We start from the raw sequence: 27,455 nt of genomic DNA on the forward strand, positions 1-27,455 counted from the left end.
GTTTAATAAAAGTGTAGAAATGCAGTTCACTCACACTTCCAATTTGTATTTAATGATGTTAGTTAGTAGCTCTAGGGGTTTAGTAGAAGGTCTGTCTGCTCCACTTTATTATGGATCTCAGGCCAAAATCACTGCATGATGCATTGTTAGGAAAACAATGCACGTGATTTGAGATTCATTTTCAGCCAGTTGGTTTGTTACTTTTTTTAGTTTCTAAAAGGCTTGATATGATATTATCCGCGTTACTCTTCAAATATTTTATTTTATTTTATTTTATTTTATTAAGACTTCTTTAAGCCAGACCCAATTTTATTTTTAATTTATTTTAGATTTTTTTTTAAGCCAGACCCAATTTTATTTTATTTTATTTTATTTTATTTTATTCATACTTTAAGCTAGATCTAACTTTGTTTTATTTTGTTTTATTTAATGTTAGACTTTTTTTTTAAGCCAGATCCAACTTTGTTTTTTTGTTTTGTTTTGTTTTAAGCCAGACCTAACTTTGTTTTATTTTATGTTATACTTTTTTAAAGCCAGATCCAGTTTTGTTTTGTGTTGTTTTATTTTGTTTTATTCTAGACCTAACTTTGTTTTATTGTATTTTATTTCATTTTAGACTTTTTTTAAGCCAGATCAAATTTCATTTTGTTTTATTTTATTTTATTTTAGAATTTTTTAAGCCAGACCCAGTTTTATTTATTTTATTTTATTTTATTTATTTATTTTTTTGACTTTTTATTTTATTTTATTCCAGACCCAACTTTGTTTTATTTTATTTTGTTTTATTTTATTTGGGATATTGAATTAAAAATGCTAAATTGAATATTTACTTTTTCACATGCATTACTGTTACAAAATTGTATGGAAAGATTGGTAATGTTGTCTAAATAGCTGTCTACAATTCTGTATAAATACTTTCCCCTCTCTGGAAATATGGTAATGATGATTTGTGATTTGAACAGTGATTTAATTCACTACTTGGAGTTGGCAGCCAGCTGTAGTCTAGTATCTTTTAAAGCCATGCAAATTAATTCTGGCACTTTAACTCTTTGTATGGTTCTCACAAGAAGCCATTTTGGGTTTGGCATTTGTATGTGACCTTCGACCAAGTTCACTGAAACATTCTGAGGTTTCAACCTCAAACTGGAGTGAATTCCCTCTTAATTGGAGTGTGTGTGTGTGTGTGTGTGTGTGTGTGTGTTTGGATGAATGGTGCTATAAAGCATATGCCAGGACAGATGTTCGCCTCGTTCATGGATCGAGGTTGTGTGATGCTGCCAAACTCTCTCATTACAGGTGCTGAGGTCTGGAGCCCTGAGGGCCCAACCAGAGTACTGACACAAGCACACACACACACTGTATACACTAGGGCTTGCACTAAGGCAAATGCCAGATCCTCTCTAGACATATACACACAAACATGTATAAACAAAGTGCAGCTCTTCATATAGACAACATGCACAGACAAATGAAGAGAGTGAATGGATAAAGCATGAAAATATAGATGTATCATAAACAGGAAAACAAACACAAGTGTCTCCAACTACACAGTGCCTGTGGAATCCCAGTATTGGTTTCCTGCTCTGTCAGGATGCCTCAAGCACCCTCATCCGTCAGGATTCACAGCGTCCTCGTCAAGGTTACATTGCCTACACAGACTGTTCCTGTGCAGCTCGGATAAATGACATCCTACCTTCACCACATGCATCTTTAATAAACTGTCACCTCAACTCTGATTTGATCCAAATAATCAGTTCTTCTGCACTTTTTTTTTTAGCAAGACCCATTTTATTTTGTTTTTAATTTATTTTATTTTATTTTCTTCTCGGCTTTTTAAAGACAGACCCAGTGCTTTATTTTATTTTATTTTTATTTTTTATTTATTTTTTATTTTTATTTATTTATTTATTATTTATTATTTATTATTTATTATTTATTATTTATTATTTATTATTTATTTTTTATTTTTTATTTTTTATTTTATGGACGTTTTAAGCCAGACCCAGCATTTTATTTTATTCTAGACTTTCTTTTAAGCCAGATCCAACTCTATTTTTAATTCATTTTCTCTACCAAGTCTTATTTTATTTTAATTTCGACTTTTTAAAGACAGACTCACTGCTTTATTTTATTTTATTTTATTTTATTATATTTTATTATATTTTATAGACTTTTTAAAGCCAGATCCAACTTTATTTTATTTTATTTTGTAGACTTTTTAAAGCCAGATCCAACTGTATTTTATTTTGTTTTATGGACTTTTTTTAAGCCAGATCCAAGTCTGTTTTGTTTTATTTTATGTTGTTTGTTTTCATGTATTTTATTTTATTTATTTATTTATTTTTATTAGTTTGTTTGTTTGTTTGTTTGTTTGTTTTATTTTATTTTATAGACTTTTTAAAGCCAGATCCAACTGTATTTTATTTTATTTTATGGACTTTTTTTTAAAAGCCAGACCCAAGTCTATTTTATTTTATTTTGTGTATTTTCATTTATTTTATTAAGCCAGATCCAACTTTATTTATTATTTTTTTTAATTTTTTTTTTTTTTTTTTTTTTTTTTAAGCCAGACCCAGCATTTCATTTTATTTTCTAAACTTCTTTAAGCCAGGTCCAACTCTGTTTGTATTGTATTTTATTTTCATTTTCAGTTCTTCTGGACTTTTTAAGCCAGTCCCAACTTATTTTATTTTATTTTATTTTATTTTTTAAAGGTTTAGTTGGGCCATATTGTGAAGGAAAAGCAGCTAAGAACTGTCTTTTCAATACTGTTTAAAAAGTTTGTTATTCGGAGTGTGCAGAACAGGTGTTATTAATCAATCATTTATTATTATTATTATTATTAAAAATATTTAGGCAACAACCTAATACTCAAACAAGAGTATCTACTAGTTTAGTTAGCTAAACTAAAATAGTAATAATGTTAATGACTAGCAGTCATTTGTTAATTACAACACATTTCTATTATGTTAACATAATAGAAATGTTTTGTAATTACTGCATGCTGGGATTGAACTTTAAGGAAAAGCATCATCTTTGAGCTCTTAAAGGTAAACAGTGCATTGCTGACTTTTAAATGTCTGAAGATTAGTTGCTTTTTTTTGCTTGCAACTTCCTATTTCCACCTAGATTTGCACCCCACAGAGAAGGTGTGGCTTTCAGGCAAAACCTATGCACTTTGATTTCACTTCCTGTGTTGTTTCGAATAATGTAGGGCAGAATGACAGCGCCTTGTTGCTTCTCTTGCAGTTTCACTACCTGAAATCACCCCCCTATGTCACTTTGCAACTCAGTATTTGAGAGAATGGTTAAAGGAAGAGGTGTTCTGAGTTCACTGAAATTCATAAATTTTATAAGTGGATCAGAGGGCCTACCAGCCTGGGACAAAGTTCGGCCCTGAACATGAGATTTATAAATGAGAATGTGCAAAATAGACTTCCTTACAACAACAAAAAAGTGTATCCCCCCCCCCCCCAACCAAAAAAAAAAAGAAAGAAAGAGTTTGACTAGAGGGTGTTTTAAAGTGTTTTGACTCTTCTCTCTTCACTGCAGAGGGAGCGTTTCTCTGTGTATGGCGAGTACTGTAGCAACCATGAGAAAGCACTCAGACTACTGATGGAGCTTAACAAGATCCCTCACGTACGGACTTTCCTGCTGGTAAGCACCTTTCCTTTTCAAAAAGTCCAGTTTATTGCATCATATTCTGATGAAGATCCCTCACACAGTTTAACATATGAGGACCTGCGACATATTTCATTGAAATTTCATTTCATTGCATTTGCAAAAAATGTATCTCCAAAACTTACTGAAGTGAAAGTGATACCCGAACTTATTTTACTGTATAAACCAGGATGTGAGAGTGTGCCTTTTAATGCTTTCTATGGAAACTTACTGTATTCTTAACATGAATCAGTTTAATGGAATGTTATGCAAATCGTATCATATGTTTGTTTTTGTTTTTCTAGCACCTCATGTTGTTAGGAGGAAAGAAGAGCACAGATGTTCCTCTTGAGGGGTATCTCCTCTCTCCCATCCAGAGGATCTGTAAATACCCTTTGCTACTAAGGGTACAGCTTCACTTTTTCAACTATGGCTATGTATAAGCATATGCATTATGCGTTGATTGTTTATTTCTTCTATATGGGCCATTCTACAGAATTGGTTTAAAGTTAGAGTTGAAATCGTCTCGAAAAAAGTATTTTTTCAAAACATTTGTGTGTATGCAAATTGTATAATATCCAAGGTACTCTTTAGTCTGGTAATTGTGCAGTTAATTCTCATATTGTGTTTTCAGAAGGTTTTGGAATATTTGTCCTCTCCCCTAATTTGTCACTATCGAAACACAATAATAATAATGTAATTAGAAGGGTTATTTTAGAGGTAAATCAATAACATTTACATTTCTAACAAATATTTAAAGTGTACTTTGAGATTTGTTGTATTTTGAATTGTTTTTCTTTGTAAAAGGCATAAAGTTGTTCTGATTTCAAACTTAAGAATTCATTCTTTTTAATATACATTGAACCAAACACTATCATAACATCTTTGTTGATAATTCAGTATACTTTATTTTAGATAAAACATCCCATGTTTTGATAGTGACTGCACATTTTCGGTAGTGACAGTTCAAAATACAAATTTGAAATATGAAGATTATGTGTTCCCTTTTGTCACTACCAAAACAATGATGACATGTTTCGGTCTTGACTGTTTTGGTAGTGATCATTTTATGGGATAACACCCAAAAAAAAAAAGATGTCACTAAATACTTTTGAACCTAACTCAGTGGAACAATTCAATAGCACTTTCATAAGTTTAAATTTAGGGGTTAGGGTTCAGGACAGCCACCTCCCAATTAAAAGTACCCAATAAATGATGATTCTGAATATATTAAGCTTACTGATATTTAAATATTATTGTGGGTTTCAATAGATAATAGAAGGATATTAATAAACATCTGAGATATTCATAAGATTTGAATACTTAAATGGTTTTTAAATGTATTTTTGTTTATGGGACAGCAGTTTGCACCAATTCTGTAGAATGGCCCTTATATAGTTTCTTCTATATACTAAGTTAAAGTTGAAAGTTGTATTAAAAAAAATTCTGGTCTACATGTATAATTGCAAAGACATTGTCTTTCTGTGGAATAAGATATAAAATAGAAAATAGCAGAAGTCCATTTTATGTTAATAATCTTTAAAGGGGACATCGGATGCAAAATTCACTTTTACACAGTGTTTGCATGTAAATGTGTCTTAGCAGTGTGTGGACACAACCACCCTGCAATGACAAAAATCCATTCACTTATTTTTTTTTAATCCCCAAAAATCCTAAACACTCTCAATTAACAAGCGTTTTGATTTTCAAAACAGTATGACGTCATACTGCTCATGCCCCACCCAGGACCACTGACTGTCCAGTATTTGCATATTCCCACCCTCATCCAGTTGTTTAGTTTTTGATGGTAAAGCAACACCAAAGGTGTTACACACAAAAACAGAAGAGAGGGGTGGGGTAAGCAGAAACTTATTATCATTTAAAGAGGCATGCACTGAAAGGGCTTGCTGTAAACAGAGCTGTTTTTGACAAGGTAAAATAGGTGTCGTTTTACACATCCACTTAGGAATTTTAACCAATGTATGTTGCAGACATTTCATAAAACCCTAAAGAATCATACCAACAGTCTGAAGTCCCCTATAGCCCCTGTGCACAGTGGAGCTAAAGCGTAACACAAGCTTGTACCTGTTGTTTTTCCTTCAGGAACTTTTGAAGAGGACCCCTAAGAAGCATTCAGATTACCCCGCGGTAGAGGGGGCCCTGCAGGCCATGAAAGCCGTGTGCTGCAACATCAACGAGACCAAGCGACAGATGGAGAAACTAGAGGCTCTTGAGATATTACAGTCACACATAGAGGGCTGGGAGGTGAGTTAGATACATTTTTTTTGCCCTGGTTGGTTTGGTTTGCCCAGCACCAGTTTAGTTTAATGTTTCTTGAAAAACCTCTTTGTTTTAGGGTAGTTCTTCTTTGACATTATGCTTTGTGTTTATGAGCATTTTTTAAGCGTAGCCTCGAAAGAATCACTGATGTGGACATGATTGGAGTCGCCTTGTGTCTGCTGATGACATTTTCTTAGGACACGCCACAAGCAGGAAGAGGAAGTCTTAACACAAAGACACGTTACCATGGAGATCTGTTAGTTTTGTGTAACATGCGACAGTGTGCCACCACAAACTCACTTTCCCCTCCTCTCGCTCTCTTTCTCTAAAGCTCTTCTTTGCTCGTCTTTCTTCACTTGTCTCTCCCCGCCTCCTTTTCTTTATCATCTTCTCTATTCCATAGTTACTTAGTCTCCATCCTCTCTTTCGCTCACTCTTTGTACCCTGTCCATTAACCCTCTTTATTGATTTATCCGTACAGAGTGGTTGTGCAAAGTGGAGCATTTTCTATAGCTGGCGGTGAGCCTTAAGTGTTGCTTAGATGGTTAATATTTTTACCATTTAGTGCGTACAGTGCATTCTTTCTCCTGTTGTGTTGTATTTCAGTCCCTCTGTGAACATTTAAGATTCCTGCAAAGTATGACAGGCTGGGAATTCATTTTAACATTTAAAAATTGTTGATAGGAATATAGTCTTCTCAAAAATGAAAATTGTGTCATTAATTACTTACTCTCATATCATTCCATACTACCTTTCTGGGCCTTGAATGTGGTAATTACATTGCCATCTGTGCAGGGTCAAAAGCTCTCAGATATCATTCAAAATGTCTTAATTTGTGTTCTGAAGATAACCAAAGGTCTTATTAAGCAATTAATGACAGAATTTTTATTTTTGGGTGAACTGTCTCTTTAACAACATAAAATGAGAGCCTATAAATCAGGCTTTTATTTAACCCCAGATATAGAGTGTTTCAGGATGTTGGGTCTGATTGAAAAGCAAATGCATTAAGTTTCCATTTAGTCCAGAGTGTTTCACCTTTATAGGTAAATAGTGCAGAACAAGCGGGAAGCAGATTCCCATCTCTCTAATTGACCCGTCTGGGCACGCCATTGATTAAGCAGAGAAGATGGAGTCTGCTTATCAAACACACTCACACACGCCCACACCTGCCGAGCATAGAAAATCACATCCTGTACAGAGTCAGCACGAACCGCAGCGTCGGAGTGGAATCGATTTTTAATGGTACTGGATATTGAACAGGACACAGTCTGCTTTACCAAAACCTGTCGGGCTTCCTCTGGCCCCTTAAATAGAGAGGTGCCACTCTTATCTCAGACACAGATGGAAGGTTTGGATTAAAGACCAGACTGGAATTATTTTAAATGAAATTATAAAAGGCAAGCAAAGGCAAATCTAATGTTGACTTGTTGAAATGCAACTATTACAGAAGGTTCAAACACTCACCACTGCTTCAAAAGAAAAAACTTTTTGAATTTGAAGATCAAATTTGAGTAAATTTAACTTATTTTGTCTTCTGGGGAACATGTAAGTATCTTCTGTAGCTTCTGAAGGGCAGTGCTAAATTAAGTAAATACGATATTTAGGCAAAATACATGAAATGTACAGATCTTCATTTCGTTCAAAAGTTTTCACCCCCTGGCTCTTAATGCATAGTTTTTCCTTCTGAAGCATCAGTGAGTGTTTAAACCTTCTGTAATAGTTGCATGTGAGTCCCTCGGTTGATCTCAAATTCATACATTGTTGTAAAAAGGGTTTGAATACACACAAATGCTGAAAAACCAAAGAATTTGTGGGACCTGAAGGATACAAGGAGATTGCAAGCAAAGGCGAATCTAATGTTCGACTTGTTGAAAAGACAGATGATCAAAAAAAACAGACGTTGGCAGCATTTTCATAATTTTTTTCAACTGCCGCTGTTAGTTCTGCTACATGAACACAGACAGCTAATCACTTCTGAATAAAATATTTATAGTAGAAACTTTTATACTGCCACATTTTTTCCATCAAAATCAATACAAATGTTCCTTTGTTTTGTTCTCCAGGGGACGAACTTGACTGATATTTGCACCGAACTGTTACTTCAAGGCAACCTTTTGAAGATATCAGCTGGAAACATCCAGGAACGAGTCTTCTTCCTCTTTGACAACCTGCTAGTCTACTGCAAGAGGAAGTCACGGTTAGGCCTTAAAAATGCTTTTGACTCTTGTCTGTAATATTGGTAGCTTATGCATAACCATATGCATAAACATGTTTTCTAGTAAATTCCTGTTATCCCTAGTTCACCGAAATGGACATCAGAATCTTTCTACTTGATCTCATGATGAAAACGTACCTGTGGGGACTTTATCACAAGACGCAAAATACGTACCAATAAGTAAATATCACTGTAGTTTCCAACAGAAATGAACACTAGAGGTACGGCAAGCACTTGTAATCATTTTCTTAGACAGTTATGATTACAGCTCCATATGTTTCGCTTTCTGGATATAACAAGCTTGCTTCGTCGCTCAGCTGGCATGGTATTGGACTTAGGATGCGGAATCCTTGTGTATGAATCCCTTGTGTATGTAGTTCCCACAGGTGTGTTTTCGTCATGAGATCAGGTTGAAACCTTTTGTAGACACTAAACAATACTGGTCTCATTTTTTCACCCTTTAAAAATCCAGAGTGTCTGGGAAGAAATCCACCAAAAGGACGAAATCCATCAACGGGCCGCAGTACGTGTTCAGAGGCCGCATCAACACGGAGGTCATGGAGGTCGAGAATGTGGAAGACGGAACTGGTAGGTTTGATTTTGTTAGTGCTTTTTAAAGTATAGTTTAAAATAGATTATGTTAAATCATGCCAACTTCAAAGTCTATTCAAATCAGCGAGTTGAGTTTCCTGTGCAGCATTTTTGAAACTAGTGTGTTTATATCCTGTGACACAAATATACACGTTTAGGGTCTGTAAGATATTTACAGATTTTAAAAGACATCTTTTAAACTCACCTTAAACTTAAACAAAATACAATAAAACATTAATATTACAATTTAAAATAACTGTTTTCTATTTATTTATTCATGTGATGCAAAGTTGAATTTTCAGCATCATTACTCTAGTCTTTAGTGTCACGATCCTTCAGAAATTATTCCAAGGTGCTGATTTGCTGCTTAAGAAACATTTCTTATTATTGAAAACAGCTGTGGTCCTTAATATCTTTGTGGTTTCTTTGAATAGAAAGTTCAAAAGAACAGTTTGAAACACAGTAGAAATCTTCAGTAACAATGTAAATTAAATTTATTGTGTCCTTGCTGAATAATTAATTTCTGTAAAACATAAAAAAAAAAAAAACACACACCAAACTTTGAATGTTAGTGTACAAAGCAATGTTTTCTAGGGATGTGCAAGGGAGTTTCCTGTATGATATCCTTTTTTTGTTGCATCTGATCACCATGTGATGCTTATGTACATCACAAGCAACAAACAAAACCATTTAAAGGGAACTTCAGCTGATGCATTATAAATTAGCGCCTCTGTGTCCTGAAGATAAGATCAGCCAGGGCTTCTCAGAATTGAGCGCTTTGCATTTAGCACCTCTGCCTCGCTGACCGCCAAGGGGCCCTCGTCAAAGGTGCCATTCAGCTGTCGGGCCGAGCATGAAATTCAACTCTCTGGGGAAGTAACGGCTGCTCTTCTCACCTTTTGCTCTTAGTCTTTCACCACACCTTAAGTAGAAGCGTGGAAGTGCAACTTCTCTCTCTCTCTTCTCTCTGAGCCACAAAGAAAAACATCCTTTCTGAAAAACAAGCCATAGGCCTGTCACAGTACCAGCTTAAACCACATGTGCCTTCAGTTGATACGGCCAATGTGAGACTGTGTTTTGTGTTTCAGTCTCTCAGTGTCATGTTTATCAGGGCTCGTGTCACATGACGCTCCACATCTGTGTAAATGCATCTTTTAGCTGCTGTGTTTTGCCTTAATGGATAAGGTTACAGATGAAATGACTCGCACGCTGGGGGTGAAGATTGAAGATAATGAGTTTGGAATTCAGATATTCATCCTAATTGCAGTTTTGTTGTTTCAATGGATATTTAAAGGCAGTTTAGTGATGAATAATGATTGGAAGCAGTGGGTGTTATGACCAAAATCTTATATCACGCTGAGTAATTTTAATGTCCCAGTCATTTTGTGTAATATTTTAAGCTGGAAATTTAGATAATATGGTATTTGGTACATACAATTTAAAAATATATTTATAATATCTACAATATTATAAATACACAATATCTAAATTTTGATTGGATCAATCATATTTAAAGCAGTTATAAAATGGCACACCATTTGTGGCAACAGGACAAAATGCGGCAACCGAAAGCAACTTATCTCTATATTTTCACATTGCTCCATGTTGCATCGCTCTCACATGTAAAGCATGGCAATTTGATCTGCTTTTTTTTGACTTGGCTGTTGTTTTAATTGTGAAACAATCAGATTTAGGATGCTTAGGTGGTGTTTATTACTATACCACACCTGTGTGCCAAATACGATTACCCGTAAATTCCAGTTTTATATGAGGTAAACCCTTTGTTAAATCCTCTCAGTGCTCTGAAATCTATTTATACCACCTCAGCATTAACCACTGCTCATTACCTATTCCATACCTCATTCATTTCTCCATATTATTCACCTGCTGTCAGGTCTGGGTTAAAATTGGACCATGAGTAACAGTCTGAACCCCTCACTCATGCACAGTCTTCGGTTTAATGGTGGGAGAGAACTGCTATGCGCTGAAATGCATCTTGAACGATTTCTTACACTAATGGAATAGTTTAACCTTTTTACATTATTAATGCTTCTAGATTGTTGAAGATAATCATGTTATCTGTGTCAGCATTTGTGTTTGGGTCAGTAACTCATTTAGTAGTGGTAAAAGGGAACCTTTTTAACCTTGGTAACAAGCTGACAAAATAACATAGCAGAAACGAAACCCTTCACGTTTTTTTAAGGCCAACTTGAAGGCGCAAATGATTTTGATAGATGATCTGATTTATGTAGACCCTTAGTGAATAGTTTTTAACAATTTTACAGTTGAAATCAAAAGTTTACATACACCTTGCAGAATCTGCAAAATGTTCATTATTTTACTTGTTCATACAAAAGGCATGTTATTTTTGATTTAGTACTTACCTGAGATATTTCACATAGAAGATGTTTACATATAGTCCACACGAGAAAATAATAGTTGAAGTTAGTAGAATTTATAAAAATCACCCCGTTCAAAAGTTTACATACCCTTGATTTTTAATACTGTGTTGTTACCTGAATGATCCACAGCTGTTTTTGTTGTTGTTGTTGTTTAGTGATAGTTGAGGGACTCATATGCAACTATTACAGAAGGTTTAAATGTTCACTGATGTTCCAGAAGGAAACACAGTGTATTAAGAGGGGTGAAAACTTTTGAAATTTGAAGAGCAGGGTAAATTTAACTTACTTTGTCTTCTGGGAAACATGTAAGCATCTTCTGTAGCTTCTGAAGGGTAGTACTAAATGGAAAAAATATAATATTTAGGCAAAACATGAAAAATGTACACATCTTTATTCCATTCAAAAGTTTACACTCCTGGCACACCTGTTGATCATTCAGGTAACAACACAGCATTAAGAATCAAGTGTGTGTAAACTTTTGAATGGTGCAATTTCTCTTTTGGACTATATGTAAATGCCTTTTATGTGAAATATCTTATTCAGGTCAGTACTAAATAAAAAAATAACATGCATTTTGGATAATCCCTCTTATTTTGGTAAAATAATTAACATTTTGCAGATTTTGCAAGGTGTATGTAAACTTTTGAGTTCAACTGTATGTAGTTGTTCGCAATGTTTGTTGTTTGCATGCCATATACTGTAAGTAATGATTTAGTTGTCAGTTGGTGTTCTCATGTTATTAGCGATTATGGTTATTGTTTAACCCGTTTCGTGTTCTTTTACTTTTTCTTTCTAGCGGACTATCACAGTAACAACTACACCGTGACCAATGGCTGGAAGATTCACAACACGGCCAAAAACAAGTGGTTTGTGTGCATGGCCAAGAACGCTGAGGACAAGCAGAAATGGCTAGACGCCATTTTAAAGGAACGTGAACAGAGAGAGAGTGAGTAGTTTTACTGGTTTGTCATTGTGGAATATGGAACATAAAGCACAGTTAAATGCATACAAAATATGTATCAAATTGAATGATTCATCAAAATTGAATCAAAGCAAACCAAATCATTAAAGAACCACTGAAGTGCTTTGAAACACTCAGGGTCATTCTATGTGTTGACGTAATTTTAACTGAAACAGAAAGACAGAATGGGATATATCGAGCAGACCCACCCTCTTTCTTTTCACAGCTTGAGAGCCGCTGAGCTCCGTAAAGCTACATTTGACATCTTATGACAGTCACGGTCTAATAGATTACCACTTTAGATTCAATATGAAACTGTTACTAAAGCAAAACAGTGATTATGATGCTCAGGATGTGTAGTTTGAAAACTGTTAGTACATGGCACCGGTGTTATCTCTTTACTTGGTAGTGCTGTTTGTCTGTTTCCCCTCCTTATCTCATCCATGTCACTATAAAAGATGTCATTGTGTAGAATTTGAATGGGTCCAATACGCATATGATTTGCTCCATGCTATCGTGTCTCTGGACTGGAGCTGACTGTGTGCGTGCTGGGGTGGTTTGCGTGACACTTACATGAAACCAAACTTCGTTCACCCCAACTGAAAGCATATTTACACTGTTTGAATCATTCCCTATCCCCTGTATAGTTTAATTCACTGTACAGAAAATACTAATTCTGTCACATTTCAGCCGCAGCTTCAGTGTCTATATGTCTATATGTTTGGGGCGGGGCGCTTCGAATTCTAAAGAGAATTTGATTGGACAGAAAGTTTAATGAGATGCTGAAGTGCAGGCTGATGTCCTCAAAATCGTTGATCCGTATTGGCGGAAGTTAGAGACTACGTTTTAAATGCTTATATCTTGTAAATGCAAAATTTGTCATTGTTTTGGAGCACACTAGCTTATAGATAACTAAGGCTAACATATGCATAAAAAAAACTAAAAACTTCAATTTTGATTTCATGGGGACTTTAACAAATATCAGATGCATGGTGCAATTGCTGTACAATAGGCTGTTTAGTAAATATTTATTGTGTAAAAATGGTTAAAATTATTGTGTTTACATCAAAATTATTGTTAAATAATTTTATTCTGAACATAATTTGAAATTAAAATATTATATATATAATATTATATTAATAATAAATTATTGTCAAAGCAAATATTTACATCTACTGAATAAGAATAAACCCATTTCCATTGTGCTTTGTGTTTTATCACTCTACTATCCCTAGTATGTTTTTATGTCGATTTATTCTTTTGTTCTGTTGCGATACAAAACACCTGTCCTCTGCCGGACACCTGTTCTTGTTATCTCTGCTTTTGAGGCATTTCTTTTACTACAGGGTTCGTCTGATTGTTGGTCACATGATCATAGCAGTAAAACCCCAAATATACCACAGAGCTCTTTCTGATTGCCGCTCTTGTGTTTCAGCATGAAGTATTAGTCTGTAGGATCAGTTACCAGCGGCCAAGGCAAAGGCCTCGGCCAGAGTATTGTAATGCGGTTTGAGTTGGCGGTAGAGCGAGACGTCACTTTAATGCAGCGATGCCAGATGAAAGCGGAAGTTTTATGGAGCGTATCAGGTTTCCAGCGTTTGAAATCGGAGCCCGTTCCAACAGGTGCCACATCAGTCACACCTCTCCGACCGTCCAAATCTTCAGCCAGCGCCCACTCTTTCCTCTGTACAACTCAGAAGACGTCATTAAATTACATGTTGCGATTAGTATTGAGTTTGACATGCAAAAGTGGCTCCCATTTAGGAATTCTGGGCATCTGGAGTGCAAGATCAGAAACATGTTTCAATTCATGTCATTCAATGCACGGTCCTGTTGAACATACTTTTTATGTTGCTGTCTTATGTTAAACTGCTTTAAATTACTTTTTTTCCACATTAATCTACATTCCATACACCATAATGTCAAAGCAAAAACAGAATTGTGACCTCGTAAATGTATTAAAAATAAAAAACCTGAAATATGTACATTTCATAAGTATTCATACCCTGATCTCAGCACTTAGCTGAAGCACCTTTACAGCTCCATTATATATATATTGAAATGAAGGCTTGCTCATTTCTAAAATTGCCATTCAGCGTCAGACCTTCAGATGGCATGATGGAAATTGCGCTTTAGCAGGGCTATTTCTGAGGAGCCATTTTTAATGATGTGTTGCCTCTTTGCTCCGACTTGATTGAATTGGAGCCTCGTACAGCTGCCGCGAACACCTCCTCAAAAAACTCTTTGTGAGCGAGAGCTGCAGCTGCCGGTGGCTTCCCTCTCTCTGGGGTCTCAGACACAGTAAAGAGCTCTGAATGAGAGCCATGCCAGCTGCCGGCACATCTGAGCACGTCCCACCTCCTGCATCAGCTGCAATCCCATTGATAGTCTCTCTTTAACATCACCTTTTGTTTAAATGTATGGTGAAAAAGTGAATGTTTTTTTGACTGAAGTGTTTTTTGCATTAGGCGACGTACAAGCAGCCTCGGACGACGGATGAAGTGTTTTTTTAGCCAACCTACTTTGTGTGAAGCTCCTGTTTCCGCTGTAGCTTGACTCTGACTGTGTTGCTAATACAAACAAGGCTGTTATCACCGGTGACCGAGCTGCATTGCACTATTGCACACTTTTTAAATATGCAGTGTATGCAGGTCTTTTCAGGAAATTGCAAACATTTTGTTAGCGGTCTTTATCTGCATCTATAGCTGCATCTGTTGTCACCTTATTAACCACATCATCCTATTTAACCAGAAGTGTAGCAGCAAAATGATTATGAGTATTGTAGGGTGACCTGCCTTGTAATATGTGATAAGTACTTCTTTTTTTTAAAGACTCACTAATGCTACTTTTTATTATTTGTGACCCTGGACCACAAAACCAGTCGTAAGTAGCATAGGTATATTTGTTGCAATAGCCAATCCTACATTGTATGGGTCAAAATTATAGATTTTTTTTTTAATGCAAAAAATCATTAGGATATTAAGTAAAGACCATGTTCCATGAAGATATTTAGTAAATTTCCAATTGTAAATATATTCAAACTTAATTTTTGATTAGTAATAAGCATAGCAAAGAACTTCATTTAGACAAGTTTAAAGATGATTTTCTCTGCACCCTCAGATTCCAGATTTCTCAGAATTTCAGATGATGTATAAATCTCAATTTCATGGAATTTGACAAATAGAAGTAAAGGTTTTATTTTGTGTATGGTGTGTCCCTCACCATTGTTGTGAGTCAGCCCTTCACCCATCGAAATTCCTCAAATGGCAGATAGCATGTGCATTTGTGAACCCACAAACACAACGCAAACCCATGTCTTAGAATAAAATCAGTTAAACCAGTGTTTCCTCTCAGCCTCACCTAAACATTAACTGACACAGCAACACCCACACTGATTTAGAGGAACAGCTAGTAAGGGTGTGTTCACACCTATTGTTCGGTTTGTTTGGTTCATTTGGTCCGGAGCGAAAAGAAAAATGATACATTTTTTCCTGGTCCACTTAGCGTTCACACTGGCATTTTTTGACAGCGAACCTAAAGATTCAGAACCTAAAGGCATAGTGATAATTTCACGACCTGATTGGTCGGGTTTAATGACGTATATTTCGTGACTGAACTCACCGAACACTCCAAACAAGAAAAAAATGTGCATTCTACTTAAAGCGGTGCTGCGGTGTATGGCATCAAAGTACCCATTCACTGATCAGTCTACTGAATGCTTCTTTAAATCAGATACACGTAATTCTGTCTTCTGGACTAAGCGTGCTCATTGTTGCATGCATAAGATTTTATTTTCACCACCTGCAAACTCACAAAGAGCTCATAAAAAAAATTTATTCCTGAAATAATTCTTTACAAAATCATTTGTAAATTCTTAATAAACAAACCAAAAAAAAAGAATTAACAGCATGACAACATTCAGAATGATTTTACAAAATTTTATAATTGAACAATTGTGTAAATAAGGCCCTTTGTTGTTGCTCTTAAATATTTTTTGTCTGTATTTTTCACCAAAATACAGTTATACAATTAAATTAAATTATTTAATCAATTTTATTAAATAGTTAAATAAACAGTTTGCTTGTGTTTCATTGTTGTTATTGCTCCTCGATTTTATTTTTTTTTTTAGATAAAATACTGATGTTATTGCTTCTGAATGTTTTAAAAAACATATTTTTATATATATTTATAATTTATATATACGTTTTTTTCATGCTTACCAAAGCTGTATCTAATCAAAAATACAGAAAAAAACTGTAATTTTGTGAAATATTGCAATTTAAAATAACAGTTTACTTTTATATATATTTTATATTGAGATTTGCTGATCTTTGTAAAATACACACCTGTTCAAAAATTTGAGATTGGTTAGTTTTATTTTTTCATGAATTAACTTTTGCGCATTTATTTAATTTAAACTATAGTAAAAAATAATAATATTGTGAAATGATATTATTTAAAATAGCTGTTTTCTGTTTTATTATATTTTAAACTATCATTTATTCCTGTGAAGCAGAGCTGAGTTTTCAGCATCATTACTCCAGTCTTCAGTGTTACATGTTCTTTCAGAAATCATTCTAGTATGCTGATTTATAATCAATGTTGAAAACAGTTGTGCTTAATATTTTTGGGGGCCTGTGATACATTTTTCAGGGTTCTTTGATGAATAAAATGTTAAAAAGAACAACATTTATTCAAAATAGAAAATTTGTCTTGAAATATACACTACTATTTAAAAGTTTGTGATTAATACATTTTATCTTTCTTTCTTTTTTTTAAGAAATTAAGCAACACAACTGTTTACAACAATTGATAATAAATCTGCATATTATTATGATTTCTAAATGATCATGTGACACTGAAGAGTGAAGTAATGGGTGATGAAAATGCAGTGCTTCAAAATAAAGTATGAATAATTATTATTTTTTAAAGTATATTAAAATAGGAAACCAATATTAGAAATAATATTTCAGAATATTACTTTTTTTTTGTATTTTTAATCAAATAAAAACAGCCTTGATGTGCATAAGAGACTCCATTAAAAACATCAAAAATCTTGCTTGATCCCAAACTTGAAATGTTGTTCTTAAAACATTTAAATTATTATTTTAAGAAAAGATTTTTCCACTTTTATTAGTGTTATTATTTTATTAGTGACTCTTTTTTTTTTCTCATATTGATTGTCAGGTTTAAAGCTTGGGATGGAGCGTGACGCCTACGTCATGATCGCAGAGAAAGGAGAGAAGCTCTACCATATGATGATGACCAAGAGCCGCCACCTCATCAAAGACCGTCGCAGGAAACTCACCAATGTACCCAAGTGCTTCTTGGGAAAGTAAGTTTTGAGCGTTATGTAATTCTCGTTTACCGAGGGGTTCACCATATGACTGGTCAGTTCCCATGCCAGTGATTGGCCCGCTCCGTGCTGAGTGTGGCACCTTCCCTCCGGCTGCTTTTACACCGTCTGACTGTCTCCTGAATATCTTGCAAGTCATCCTAATCCAAGAGGCCCCCGCATGAATGAAAATGCACGCGCACACACACACATACACACTCACTTAGCGCTTGTAAATGCTTTCCCAAGCTCACTGCCAAGCACCCCATTGGACACAGACATTCCCAGCAAAAAAGCCTTCATTAGAGAGAAATCTGCATTCAGTCTCTCTCTCTTTTTCTCTCTGTATATCTCTCTTCATTTTTCCCTCTCTCTTTCTTTCTGTCGCTCGCTCGCCCAGTCTTTCAACACCATGAATGAACAATGAGTGCTATGTACGCCGTTAAACTTCCAAATACAGTTTGTGTGTGTGTGTGTGTGTGTGTGTGTGTTTGGGAGTTGAGAGGAGAGATTCCTCACACCAATTAAAATTCCCTTTATACACTGCACTTCTAGATAAGGAAAAAACACTGTGGTCCATTTAAAGCTATTATACTGATGCAATCTAGTTTAAATGGCCGCAAAAATTCACAAGTTCAGATATGAGCCTCATTAAATTGATTCATAAATCTGCAGGGTCTAGTGTTGGGAGCAGCTTTTTTTTTTCAGATAATGAAAATAAACACTATTCTAAACTGTTCTCACAGCTGGGAATTCTAGCTCATTTCCAGACTCATTCATTCACATTTTTTAATATTATTTTGTAGTTAGATGCCGCTGTATCGTTTATCCAACTCAATTATAGATCTAGTGTTCTAGTATTTAATTTGAAATGATCTGATAATTTGACAGGTTTTGTGCTAGTTTACTAACAATGGTGTACTATTTGATTTGAAAGTAGCCCCCCTGTGAATGGCTCTATTGTAGCTACTCTTCTTGTAGTGTACAGTAGCTGTTTTTTTGAAGGCTAGCTTGACTGTAGTTGGAATACAGTTGAAGTAGCACTTCCGCTGAAGTGGCTTGAAAGCGAACTGTCGCTGGCCTCACGGCCTCAGCTGTGCTGTTGTTCTGCTGTCAACACCTGACTGGATGAAGTTCGCACTGCTCCCTCAGAACACAATTATTTGTGCGTTTCAGCCTCGGTGGTCCAGGTGAAAGCAGCTGTGATTGGCTCTGTTGTTCGCTGGCTTGTGCATCCGTCTCAGAATAGAACGCAATCCCACTCCTTCCAGGAACAGCCGAGCAGTTCAGCTGTTAATATGGACAAACGCTCTGCTACTGTTCAGACTCAGGCTCTCATCTCTGGTGATTTCTTAGTCTTGCTTTGAACCACTGTTTATTTTTTCTATTGTGTTTATTTTGAAGAATTTACTTCAAAATATGATGAGATTTTGTTAAATCTTAAAAACTATATTTGAAGTAAATTATTTTATTTATTTTTATTGTACTTTTAATTCCATTTATTTTTTATTTATTTTATTTTTATTTATGTTGTATTTTTTATTTTATTTTATTATCTTATTTTATTTTTGTTTTATTCATATTTCATATTTTACATTAATTATTTTTATTTTATTTTAGTATTGTATTTATTTTAATTTAATTTTATATTTTTGGTTGTATTTTTTATTTTATTTGTTCATTATTTTATTTCATTTTTATTGTTTTTTCATATATTTTTTTATTTTATTTTTATTGTCTATTTTATTTTATTTTTATTTGTTTATTTTATTAATTTTTTTATGTTTATTGTATTTTTTATTTCTATTCTATTTTATTTATTTATTTTATAGTGTTTTATTTCTATTGCATTTATTTCATTTTATTTTATTTATCTTATTTTATTTTTATTGTATTTTATAAATTTTATTTGTATTGTTTTTCTTATTTTTATTTTTTTATATTTTTATTTTATGATTTTATTATTCTGTTGCATTTTTTTAGTTATTTTATTTATATGGTATTTTTTAAATTATTTTATTTCTATTGTTTCTTTGTCTTTTTACAGTATTTTATTTTAGTTTTTTTATTTCATTTTATTTTATTTTATTTTTTATTCATCTTATATTTTATTTGTATAGTATTTTTTTATCTTTATTTTATTTTATTATTTTTTATTTTAGTGTTGTATCTTTTATTTCTATTTTATTTGTAATTTAATTCATTTATTTTAATTTTTATAGTTATTTTATTATCTTATATTTTATTTTTATTGTATTTATTTTATTTTATTTTCATTGTATTTTCTTGTTTATTTTATTTTATTTTATTTTATTTTAGTTAAGTTTATTTTTGTATTTTATCTTTTATTTTATAACCTTGCTGCAATAACCTACAGCTTTATTGGCATGCTGAAACGCTTCAAATGGCCAAAGCATTAAAGGAATGTTTCTGGTTCAGTACATCTTACGCTCTATTGAAAGCATCTGCTGTCTGGATTCACAGAAAATCATTTTGACTTGTCTCTCAGTTTGCAAAAACAAACAAAAAGTTGCATTTATGAGACTGCTACGATAAAATTGTCCACTAACCTTGTCCATGCAGAGTTATCCAGTTATTCAACTCATGTTATGACCATATAAGTCATAGCATATTTTCATACTACTTGAAAGGATATAAAAAGGGCTGTTTAGATGAAGGTGAATGATGAGTGAAAAATCCACCCACAGAAAAAACATTGGTAACACATAACTAAAAGTTCATCCATTTAGAACAGCAGTTCCACTGCTAAAGAATTATTTTTTCAGTTCAAATGACACATATTTTCTATGAAAGAATTAGTGCTTTTTTATACAGGTTTTATGGTTTACATTTTTACGGTTTAATTTTTTTTTTTTTACAAACTGAAAGACAAGTCAAAATTATTTGCTGTGCTAATTGAGCTTCACTTGTATTTGGTAAACTAACATCTCATTATATCATTGTCTTTCCCATTCACACATACGTACATACATTGAAAGCTCAAGAAATTCTCCCACAGACATCTACGGTATGTGAGAGGGCTCTCTGTGCGTTAGCTGTAGAGAATATTAATGAGTTACATAAACACTAATTTATTCACCCCAGGGACGCCCACCTCCACCCCTTCCCTTTCCTGCCAATCTGAATTAAAGACTTATGTAATCACAGCAGACTCACTGTCTGTTTCATTTCACTGCTCTCTTTCATGGGCCTGACTGCCCTCTCCTCTGTGAACTTCCTCTGCAGAGCTGCACATAAAGGCTTTGTAAGCAGTCCATAAGATCTCCACATAACCCACATCATAAACATTTATTGTTTGTGTTTTGTGCAAAGGACTTGATTATGTGATTACTATCCTTTTATTGATCTGAACAATAACAGTTTTTTTATTAGTAGTCAGTGCAGCCACTTGAATGCATTTGTAGTTTGTTGTTAGTTCTCTTCTTTTGTGGTAGCAATATTTTTCTTAGAAACTGTTTGTGATTCGGAGATTGTCCTAGCAGGGACAACAAACTTGACACAGTGGTCTCAAATCACATCCGCTGTTCACATATACACATATATTTTTGCTTTTATCTCTGGAACCATATGCGCAGCAGTCAATTTTATTCTGTAAATCAAATGGTCATATGCATTTCCTCTTCCTTTCCCTCTTCCCATTACTAGGCTTTTTGTCTAAAAAGATTTGCTATGTATAATCTAAAATTCATGTCATTTTTCATAAAAATAAGTTCATAAAAATAACCCCGGTCAAAAGTTTACATACACTTGATTCTTAATACTTTGTTGTTACCTGAATCCACATCTGTGTTTTTTTCTTTTGTGATAGTTCTTAAACAGTAAAACTGCCTGCTGTTCTTCAGAAAAAATCCTTAAGGTCCTACAAATTCTTTGGTTCTTCAGCATTTTTGTGTATTTGAACCCTTCTAACAATGAATGTTTGATTTTGAGATCCATCTTTTCGCACTGAGGACAACTGAGGGACTCTTATGCAACTATTACAGAAGGTTCAAATGTTCACTGATGCTCCAGATGGTTTAAAGTTTTGAACAGAATAAAGAAGTATCTTCTGTAGCTCCTGAAGGGCAGTACTAAATGAAAAAACATGATATTTAAGCAAAATAAGAAAAATTTGCACATTCTGTTCAAAAGTTTACACCCCTGGCTCTTAATGCATTGTTTTTCCGTCTGAAGCATCAATGAATGTTTGAACCTTCTGTAATAGTTGCATTTGAGTCCCTCAGTTGTCCTCAGTGTGAAAAGATGGATCTTAAATTCATCTAGTCATTGTTGAAAAAGGTTCAAATACACTAAAAGGCTAAAAAACAAAGAATCTGGGACCTGAAGGACTTTTCTAAAGAACAGCGGTCAGTTTAACTGTTCAGGACAAACAAGGGACTCATGAACAGCTATCACTAAACAGAACAAACAAAAACAGCTGTGGATCATTCAGGTAACAACAGAGTATTGAGAATCAAGTGTATGTAAACTTTTGAACAGCATAATTTTTATAATTTCAGCTATTATTTTCTCTTGTAGACTATATGTAAACATCTTTTATGTGAAATATCTTATTCAGGTCAGCACTAAATAAAAAATAACATGCATTTGTATGATCCCTCATATTTTGGTAAAATAATTAACACTTTGCAAATTCTTCAAGGTGCATGTAAACTTTAAACTTCAACTGTATTTGTTGTTGTTAGTAGTGTTGAGTTGCATAGACTAGTGTTATCGCTGTCAAGTGTTTGATGATGAAGGGTAGAGATTTATCAAGGTTAAGCATTTTAAAAGAGTTCATTAAGTTGTGCATGTCGTCAGCTGATTTGGAGGAGATGTAGAGGGCAGATGAGTTGTATAGTCAGGTGAGGCTTGAATGGAGAATCTGGTCGTCTTACTGTACTTGGTGGATGAGGGGCGCCTTTGGCAACCGCATCTTCTCTTCTCCTCCTGCTCCATCTGTTAACCCATCCTTTCATCCGACCCCTCTCCCCTCACTGCTGTCGTTCAACATTTCAAGGACACACACACACACACACGCACACACACACACACACACACACACCCTTCTCACATTTCCTTTAAGGCGTCATAACTGTTTACACATTGCTTATTTCTGTCCCTGAATCTAATGGGATTCACAGCTTCTCACGCAGCAGTCATGCACATTTCAGGCATGAAGTCACACATGCAATCACACACAGTGTTAGATTCACCACTAAACCACCTCACACATGCATTTGCTCAATTTCTTCCCCACCAACCCTCATCAGTATCTGTTTATAATTTAATTATTCTTCTTGGAAATTTATTTTGGCGGTTGATCAGAATAGCTAGTCACATATACAAGTCTAGGGTGGCCATACGTCCTCTTTTTCCTGTACATGTCCTAGCCAGGATTTCTGTATTGCCTAAAATAATAATTTTACTGTTTTCATACTAGCTGAAGATAATGATCGAAAAGTAGTTCGGCCAATAACATGCCGGCATTGTACATAATTGATGTATTGTCAGCCTACTATTTACACTACCAGGCAAAAGTTTTTTTAACAGTAATATTTTTAAGTCTCTTCTGCTCAACAAGCCAGCATTTATTTGATTCAAAATACAGCAAAAGCAGTGATATTGTAAAATATTTTTACTATTTAAAATAACTGTTTTCTTTTTGAATATATTGTCAAATGTACATTATTCCAGTGATCAAAGCTAAATTTTCGGCATCATTACTCCAGTCTTCAGTGTCACATTTTCCTTCAGAAATCATGCTAATATGCTTATTTGCTGTTTAAGAAACATTTATTATTATTATCAATATTTAAAACAGTTGAGTACCTTTTTTTAAAATTCTTTGATTAATAGAAAGATCCAAAAATCAGTATTTATCTGAAATAAAAAGCTTTTGTAACATTATACACTATACCATTATAAATCTTGGATTCAGTGTGTGTTTAAATTGATCAAAAATTATGATATACATTATCATTTTACAAAAGATTTCTATTTCAGATAAATGTTTTTTTCTGAATTTTCTATTCATCAAAGAAATCAGAAAAATTTCTAGTCTGCTGTTTTCAACATAATAAAAAATGTTCAGAATAATGTTCAGAAATAAATCAGAATATTAGAATGATTTCTGAAGAATCTTGTGACTGGAGTAATGATGCTAAAATTCAGCTTTGAAATCACAGAAATAAATTACATTATAAAATATATTCAAATAGAAAACAGTTCTTTTAAATAGTACAAATATTTTACTTTTTTACTGTTTTTGCTGTACTTTGCTGTGGATCAAATAAATGCAGGCTTGGTGAGCAGAAGAGGTGTCTTTTAAAAACATAAAAAGCTGAATTTCCAGTAGCCAATACTCCAGTCTTCAGAAATGAATAAGAAATTACAGTAATAAGATGCATTTAGTATTATTCTCTTTTATAAACAGTTGTGCTGCTTAATATTTTTGTGGAAACGTGACTGTGTAGAAAATTCCAAAAAACTAAATTTATCTGAAATATTTTTTTAATCAATTTAATGTATCCATACAGAACAGAATTTCTTTTTCAGACAATAACCTTTACTGACACCAAACTGTACATATCTATACAAATTATATTATAAGATATAAACAATACAAAATTAAGATATAATTAGATACTGGATATAAACAAAACACATATTAAATTTGGTTATGTATATTTTTATAAAACATAAAAAACAACATAAAACACACAAAAAAAAAAATAAACATATATATATATTTCCTGAAACTTTTTTTAAAACTAATATATTTCCTATATATTTCCTGAAACCTTTTTTAAAACTAAAGCAATATGTGAGCCCCACTTGTGATTTTTGACCTTTGAAGTCCTTTAGAGAATGGAATGCATCTTGATATCATCTTGATTTGTGCTCTTGTTGAACTTTTTACCAGTCTTGACCAGTCACTCTGGAGGATTGAGTGAATCCAAGTTCCCAAGTACCTTTGACTAGTGGCTCATAAATCCCTTCTTTATCATGCGTGCAGCATTGTGTTATGTGCAGACTGACACAGCTGTTGTCTCTGTGTGTCCTCAGTGAGTTCGTCTCATGGCTCTTGGAGAGTGGAGAGATCAGCAAGGCCGAGGAGGGAATCAACCTGGGTCAAGCTCTCCTGGAGAACGGCATCATCCATCATGGTAAGAGAAGATTCTTGAGAGGAGAAGATACCTTGAATTGTTGGGCATAGACCATGGTATTACAGAAGTATAATTTCGAATTACTTTAGGTACTATGTAGGATCTTAGCATGTGCAAATCCTACATTTTCAAAATCCACCAATTGGTGGGTTCGATGAACATCTTTTAGCATATTGAAACCCCCTATATTAATAGCTAAATTTATACATAAACTAGGTTAATGTTTGAGTAGCCAACCATTGTGACCCATCACTGTACCATTATTATTTGTAAGTACAACTCTAATATTCTTTTTCTCTCCCAGTGCTTTTTCTTTAAACCTCCCCCACCTCCAATATATTTCATCATGTTTTGAGCATTGCTTGGTTTCATCACCAAATGCAACTGCTGTCTGTGTTCTGTTTTTTTGATACAGTCTTGCCAAATGAAACAATCCGTTAACTGTTTATACAAATGTTGGACTGTTAAAAATCACCATTTGACAGATTTACACTCTACAAATCTGGCACATATTCTTGTTGGCCAGCACTCACTGAGATCCCCTACAGATGATCGGCAGTCTGGATAGTAACATGACATAAAATGCTGCTAGAGAACAGCATTCTTCTGAATAATTCAAGAGGTGTGGTGTTTGCCTGAGATTTGGGGAGCATCATACCACTATTTTACAGCCTGGGGATTGTAACAGTGAAAACTGACAAACACCAGAAGGGATTGGAGTGATAAATTCAAGTATAAGGGCTCAGGCGGTCGATCAATAATATGGTGGCAGCATTCAAGGAGAGGTCAAAAAGGCTTTTGTGAAGCCATGGCACTCACACACTTTCAATTAATCATACATACGTGTTTATCAGAGTTCGTGAGCAGAAAAGTGAGAGAAACAAATGCATCACGAGCTCAATTCCAGCTCATGGTCCTGGCAAGTCATTTAACTGTTTCTATGTTTGTGTTTTCCACCGTAGTGTCAGATAAACATCAATTCAAGAACGAGCAGGTGTTGTATCGCTTTCGGTATGATGACGGCACTTATAAGGCCAGGAGTGAAATGGAAGACATCATCTCAAAGGTATTTGCCCCAAAACGTATTTCATTTGCTAAAATGATAGCTCATGTACAAATGATACATGAGATGAGGTAACTATCCTTTTTTGCAATGAGCTCAGCAAACAAATCAATCCAATGGTGGACGAGATGAGAGAAATGATATTAAAAATAAGATTAACACACTGAAAAGTGTCATTAAAATACATAAAACTCTATTGGAATCAACTGAGAGTCCAGTTTCTCATGCACTGTTTGTACTAATATTTGAAAAATGGTTTGTGTAGCCAGCTCTCTAGGTTTTGGTCAGTTTTAACTAGTCAGTTTACAGAATCTTGAATGTATATGATCCATCTCGATAAATAAGGACTACAAAATGGTCCACTTAACAATTGTTGTCAACAAATCAATCAAGAAGTGATTTCGAGAGGAAAGGAAATGCATAAAGAGATGCAGCTGTTGGTGCAAATGCTTTATATGAGTGTTTGTGTGTCCGACAGGGAGTGAGACTCTACTGTCGTCTCCACAGTCTCTTCACACCTGTTATCAAGTAAGTGACACATGTTCTATGACATACTTCGCACTCAACAGACAAAACCATTACTTAATTCACACCGTCATTAAAGTGCTATTTTGATTTGTATTCAAGTTTCAGGCAATGTTTTGTCAACACCCTTTTCTTGCACATGGGCAGTAGCATACCATTTATTTATTGTCGCTTTTATAATTAAATCCAGTTTAAAGCCAAACATCTTTTGACTCCAGATACAATTGGTTTTTAAAAAACAACTGTTAAATTTAAACTGTCGTAGAAGATGAGACGTGTTTGTGTGTACTTTATGGATTCACCTTGGCCAGCTGCACTTGACAGACGTGTGTGTGTGTGTGTGTGTGTGTGTGTGTGTGTGTGTGTGCCTGAGGACTGCAGGGTCGTATTGCTTTTCTGTCACCAATCACCTTTGATATCTCACATAATGAGCGAGGAGAGGGCACTGAACTGCTGTTGGGTCCAAGTCTGATCTCAGATTCACAAATTACCACAACGTGTTAGTTACTTGCCCTTTAGCAGATGCTTTTTATCTCTTTAAGCGACTTACAGTCCAGGTCACTAATTACACTACACTAATTGCAAGGACAGACCACCCTGGAGCAATCTGGGACTTAGTGGTAATAAAAGATCTCTGTTGATAGAAGATATTTCCAGATCATTGATCTGCATTAGCTAGGCTTAAACCCACAACCCTTTGCCGCTAAATCGTTCAATACCTGCTTCAACACAATCATTGAATTTTGACAGTCCAAGACATTTCCATTGTCATTATATCAATCAAATGTGACCCTGGACCACAAAACCAGTCTTGAGTAGCACGGGTATATTTGCAGCAATAGCCAAAAATACATTGTATGGGTCAAAACTATCAGATTTTCTTTTATGCTAAAAATCATTAGGAAATTAAGTAAAGATCATGTTCCATTAACATATTTTGTAAATATATCAGAGCTTAATTTTTGATTAGTAACATGCATTGCTAAGAACTTCATTTGGACAACTTTAAAGGAGATTTTCTTAATATTTTGATTTGTTGCATCCTCTGATTCTAGATTTTTTGTTGTATCTTGGCCAAATATTGTCCTATCCTAACAAACAATACATCAATGAAAAGCTTATTTATCAGCTTCCAGATAATGTATAAAACTCATTTAAAAAAATGACCCTTATAACTAGTTTTGTGGTCCAGGGTCACATATTAGAAGTAAAAGGCCTAATCTGGGTTTCTCCAGTGGTTTATCTTCTTAGAAA

At 34.2% G+C, this 27,455-nt stretch overlaps 1 protein-coding gene across 1 annotated transcript in view; it reads left to right on the plus strand.

Annotated features, from left to right (window-relative positions):
• prex1 (phosphatidylinositol-3,4,5-trisphosphate-dependent Rac exchange factor 1) overlaps nucleotides 1–27,455 on the plus strand; it is a 96,238-nt gene that overhangs the window by 29,662 nt on the left and 39,121 nt on the right. Inside the window, exons 4-13 of the mRNA XM_073818975.1 lie at nucleotides 3,553–3,657; nucleotides 3,966–4,067; nucleotides 5,764–5,925; nucleotides 8,004–8,137; nucleotides 8,628–8,743; nucleotides 11,945–12,094; nucleotides 17,297–17,444; nucleotides 24,513–24,613; nucleotides 25,576–25,679; nucleotides 26,155–26,204. Of these exons, the coding sequence (XP_073675076.1) occupies nucleotides 3,553–3,657; nucleotides 3,966–4,067; nucleotides 5,764–5,925; nucleotides 8,004–8,137; nucleotides 8,628–8,743; nucleotides 11,945–12,094; nucleotides 17,297–17,444; nucleotides 24,513–24,613; nucleotides 25,576–25,679; nucleotides 26,155–26,204 (1,172 nt within the window). The remainder of the gene's footprint in view (nucleotides 1–3,552; nucleotides 3,658–3,965; nucleotides 4,068–5,763; nucleotides 5,926–8,003; nucleotides 8,138–8,627; nucleotides 8,744–11,944; nucleotides 12,095–17,296; nucleotides 17,445–24,512; nucleotides 24,614–25,575; nucleotides 25,680–26,154; nucleotides 26,205–27,455) is intronic.

This window comes from Garra rufa, chromosome 15 (genome assembly GCF_049309525.1).
Source record: "Garra rufa chromosome 15, GarRuf1.0, whole genome shotgun sequence".
Taxonomy (NCBI): domain Eukaryota; kingdom Metazoa; phylum Chordata; class Actinopteri; order Cypriniformes; family Cyprinidae; genus Garra; species Garra rufa.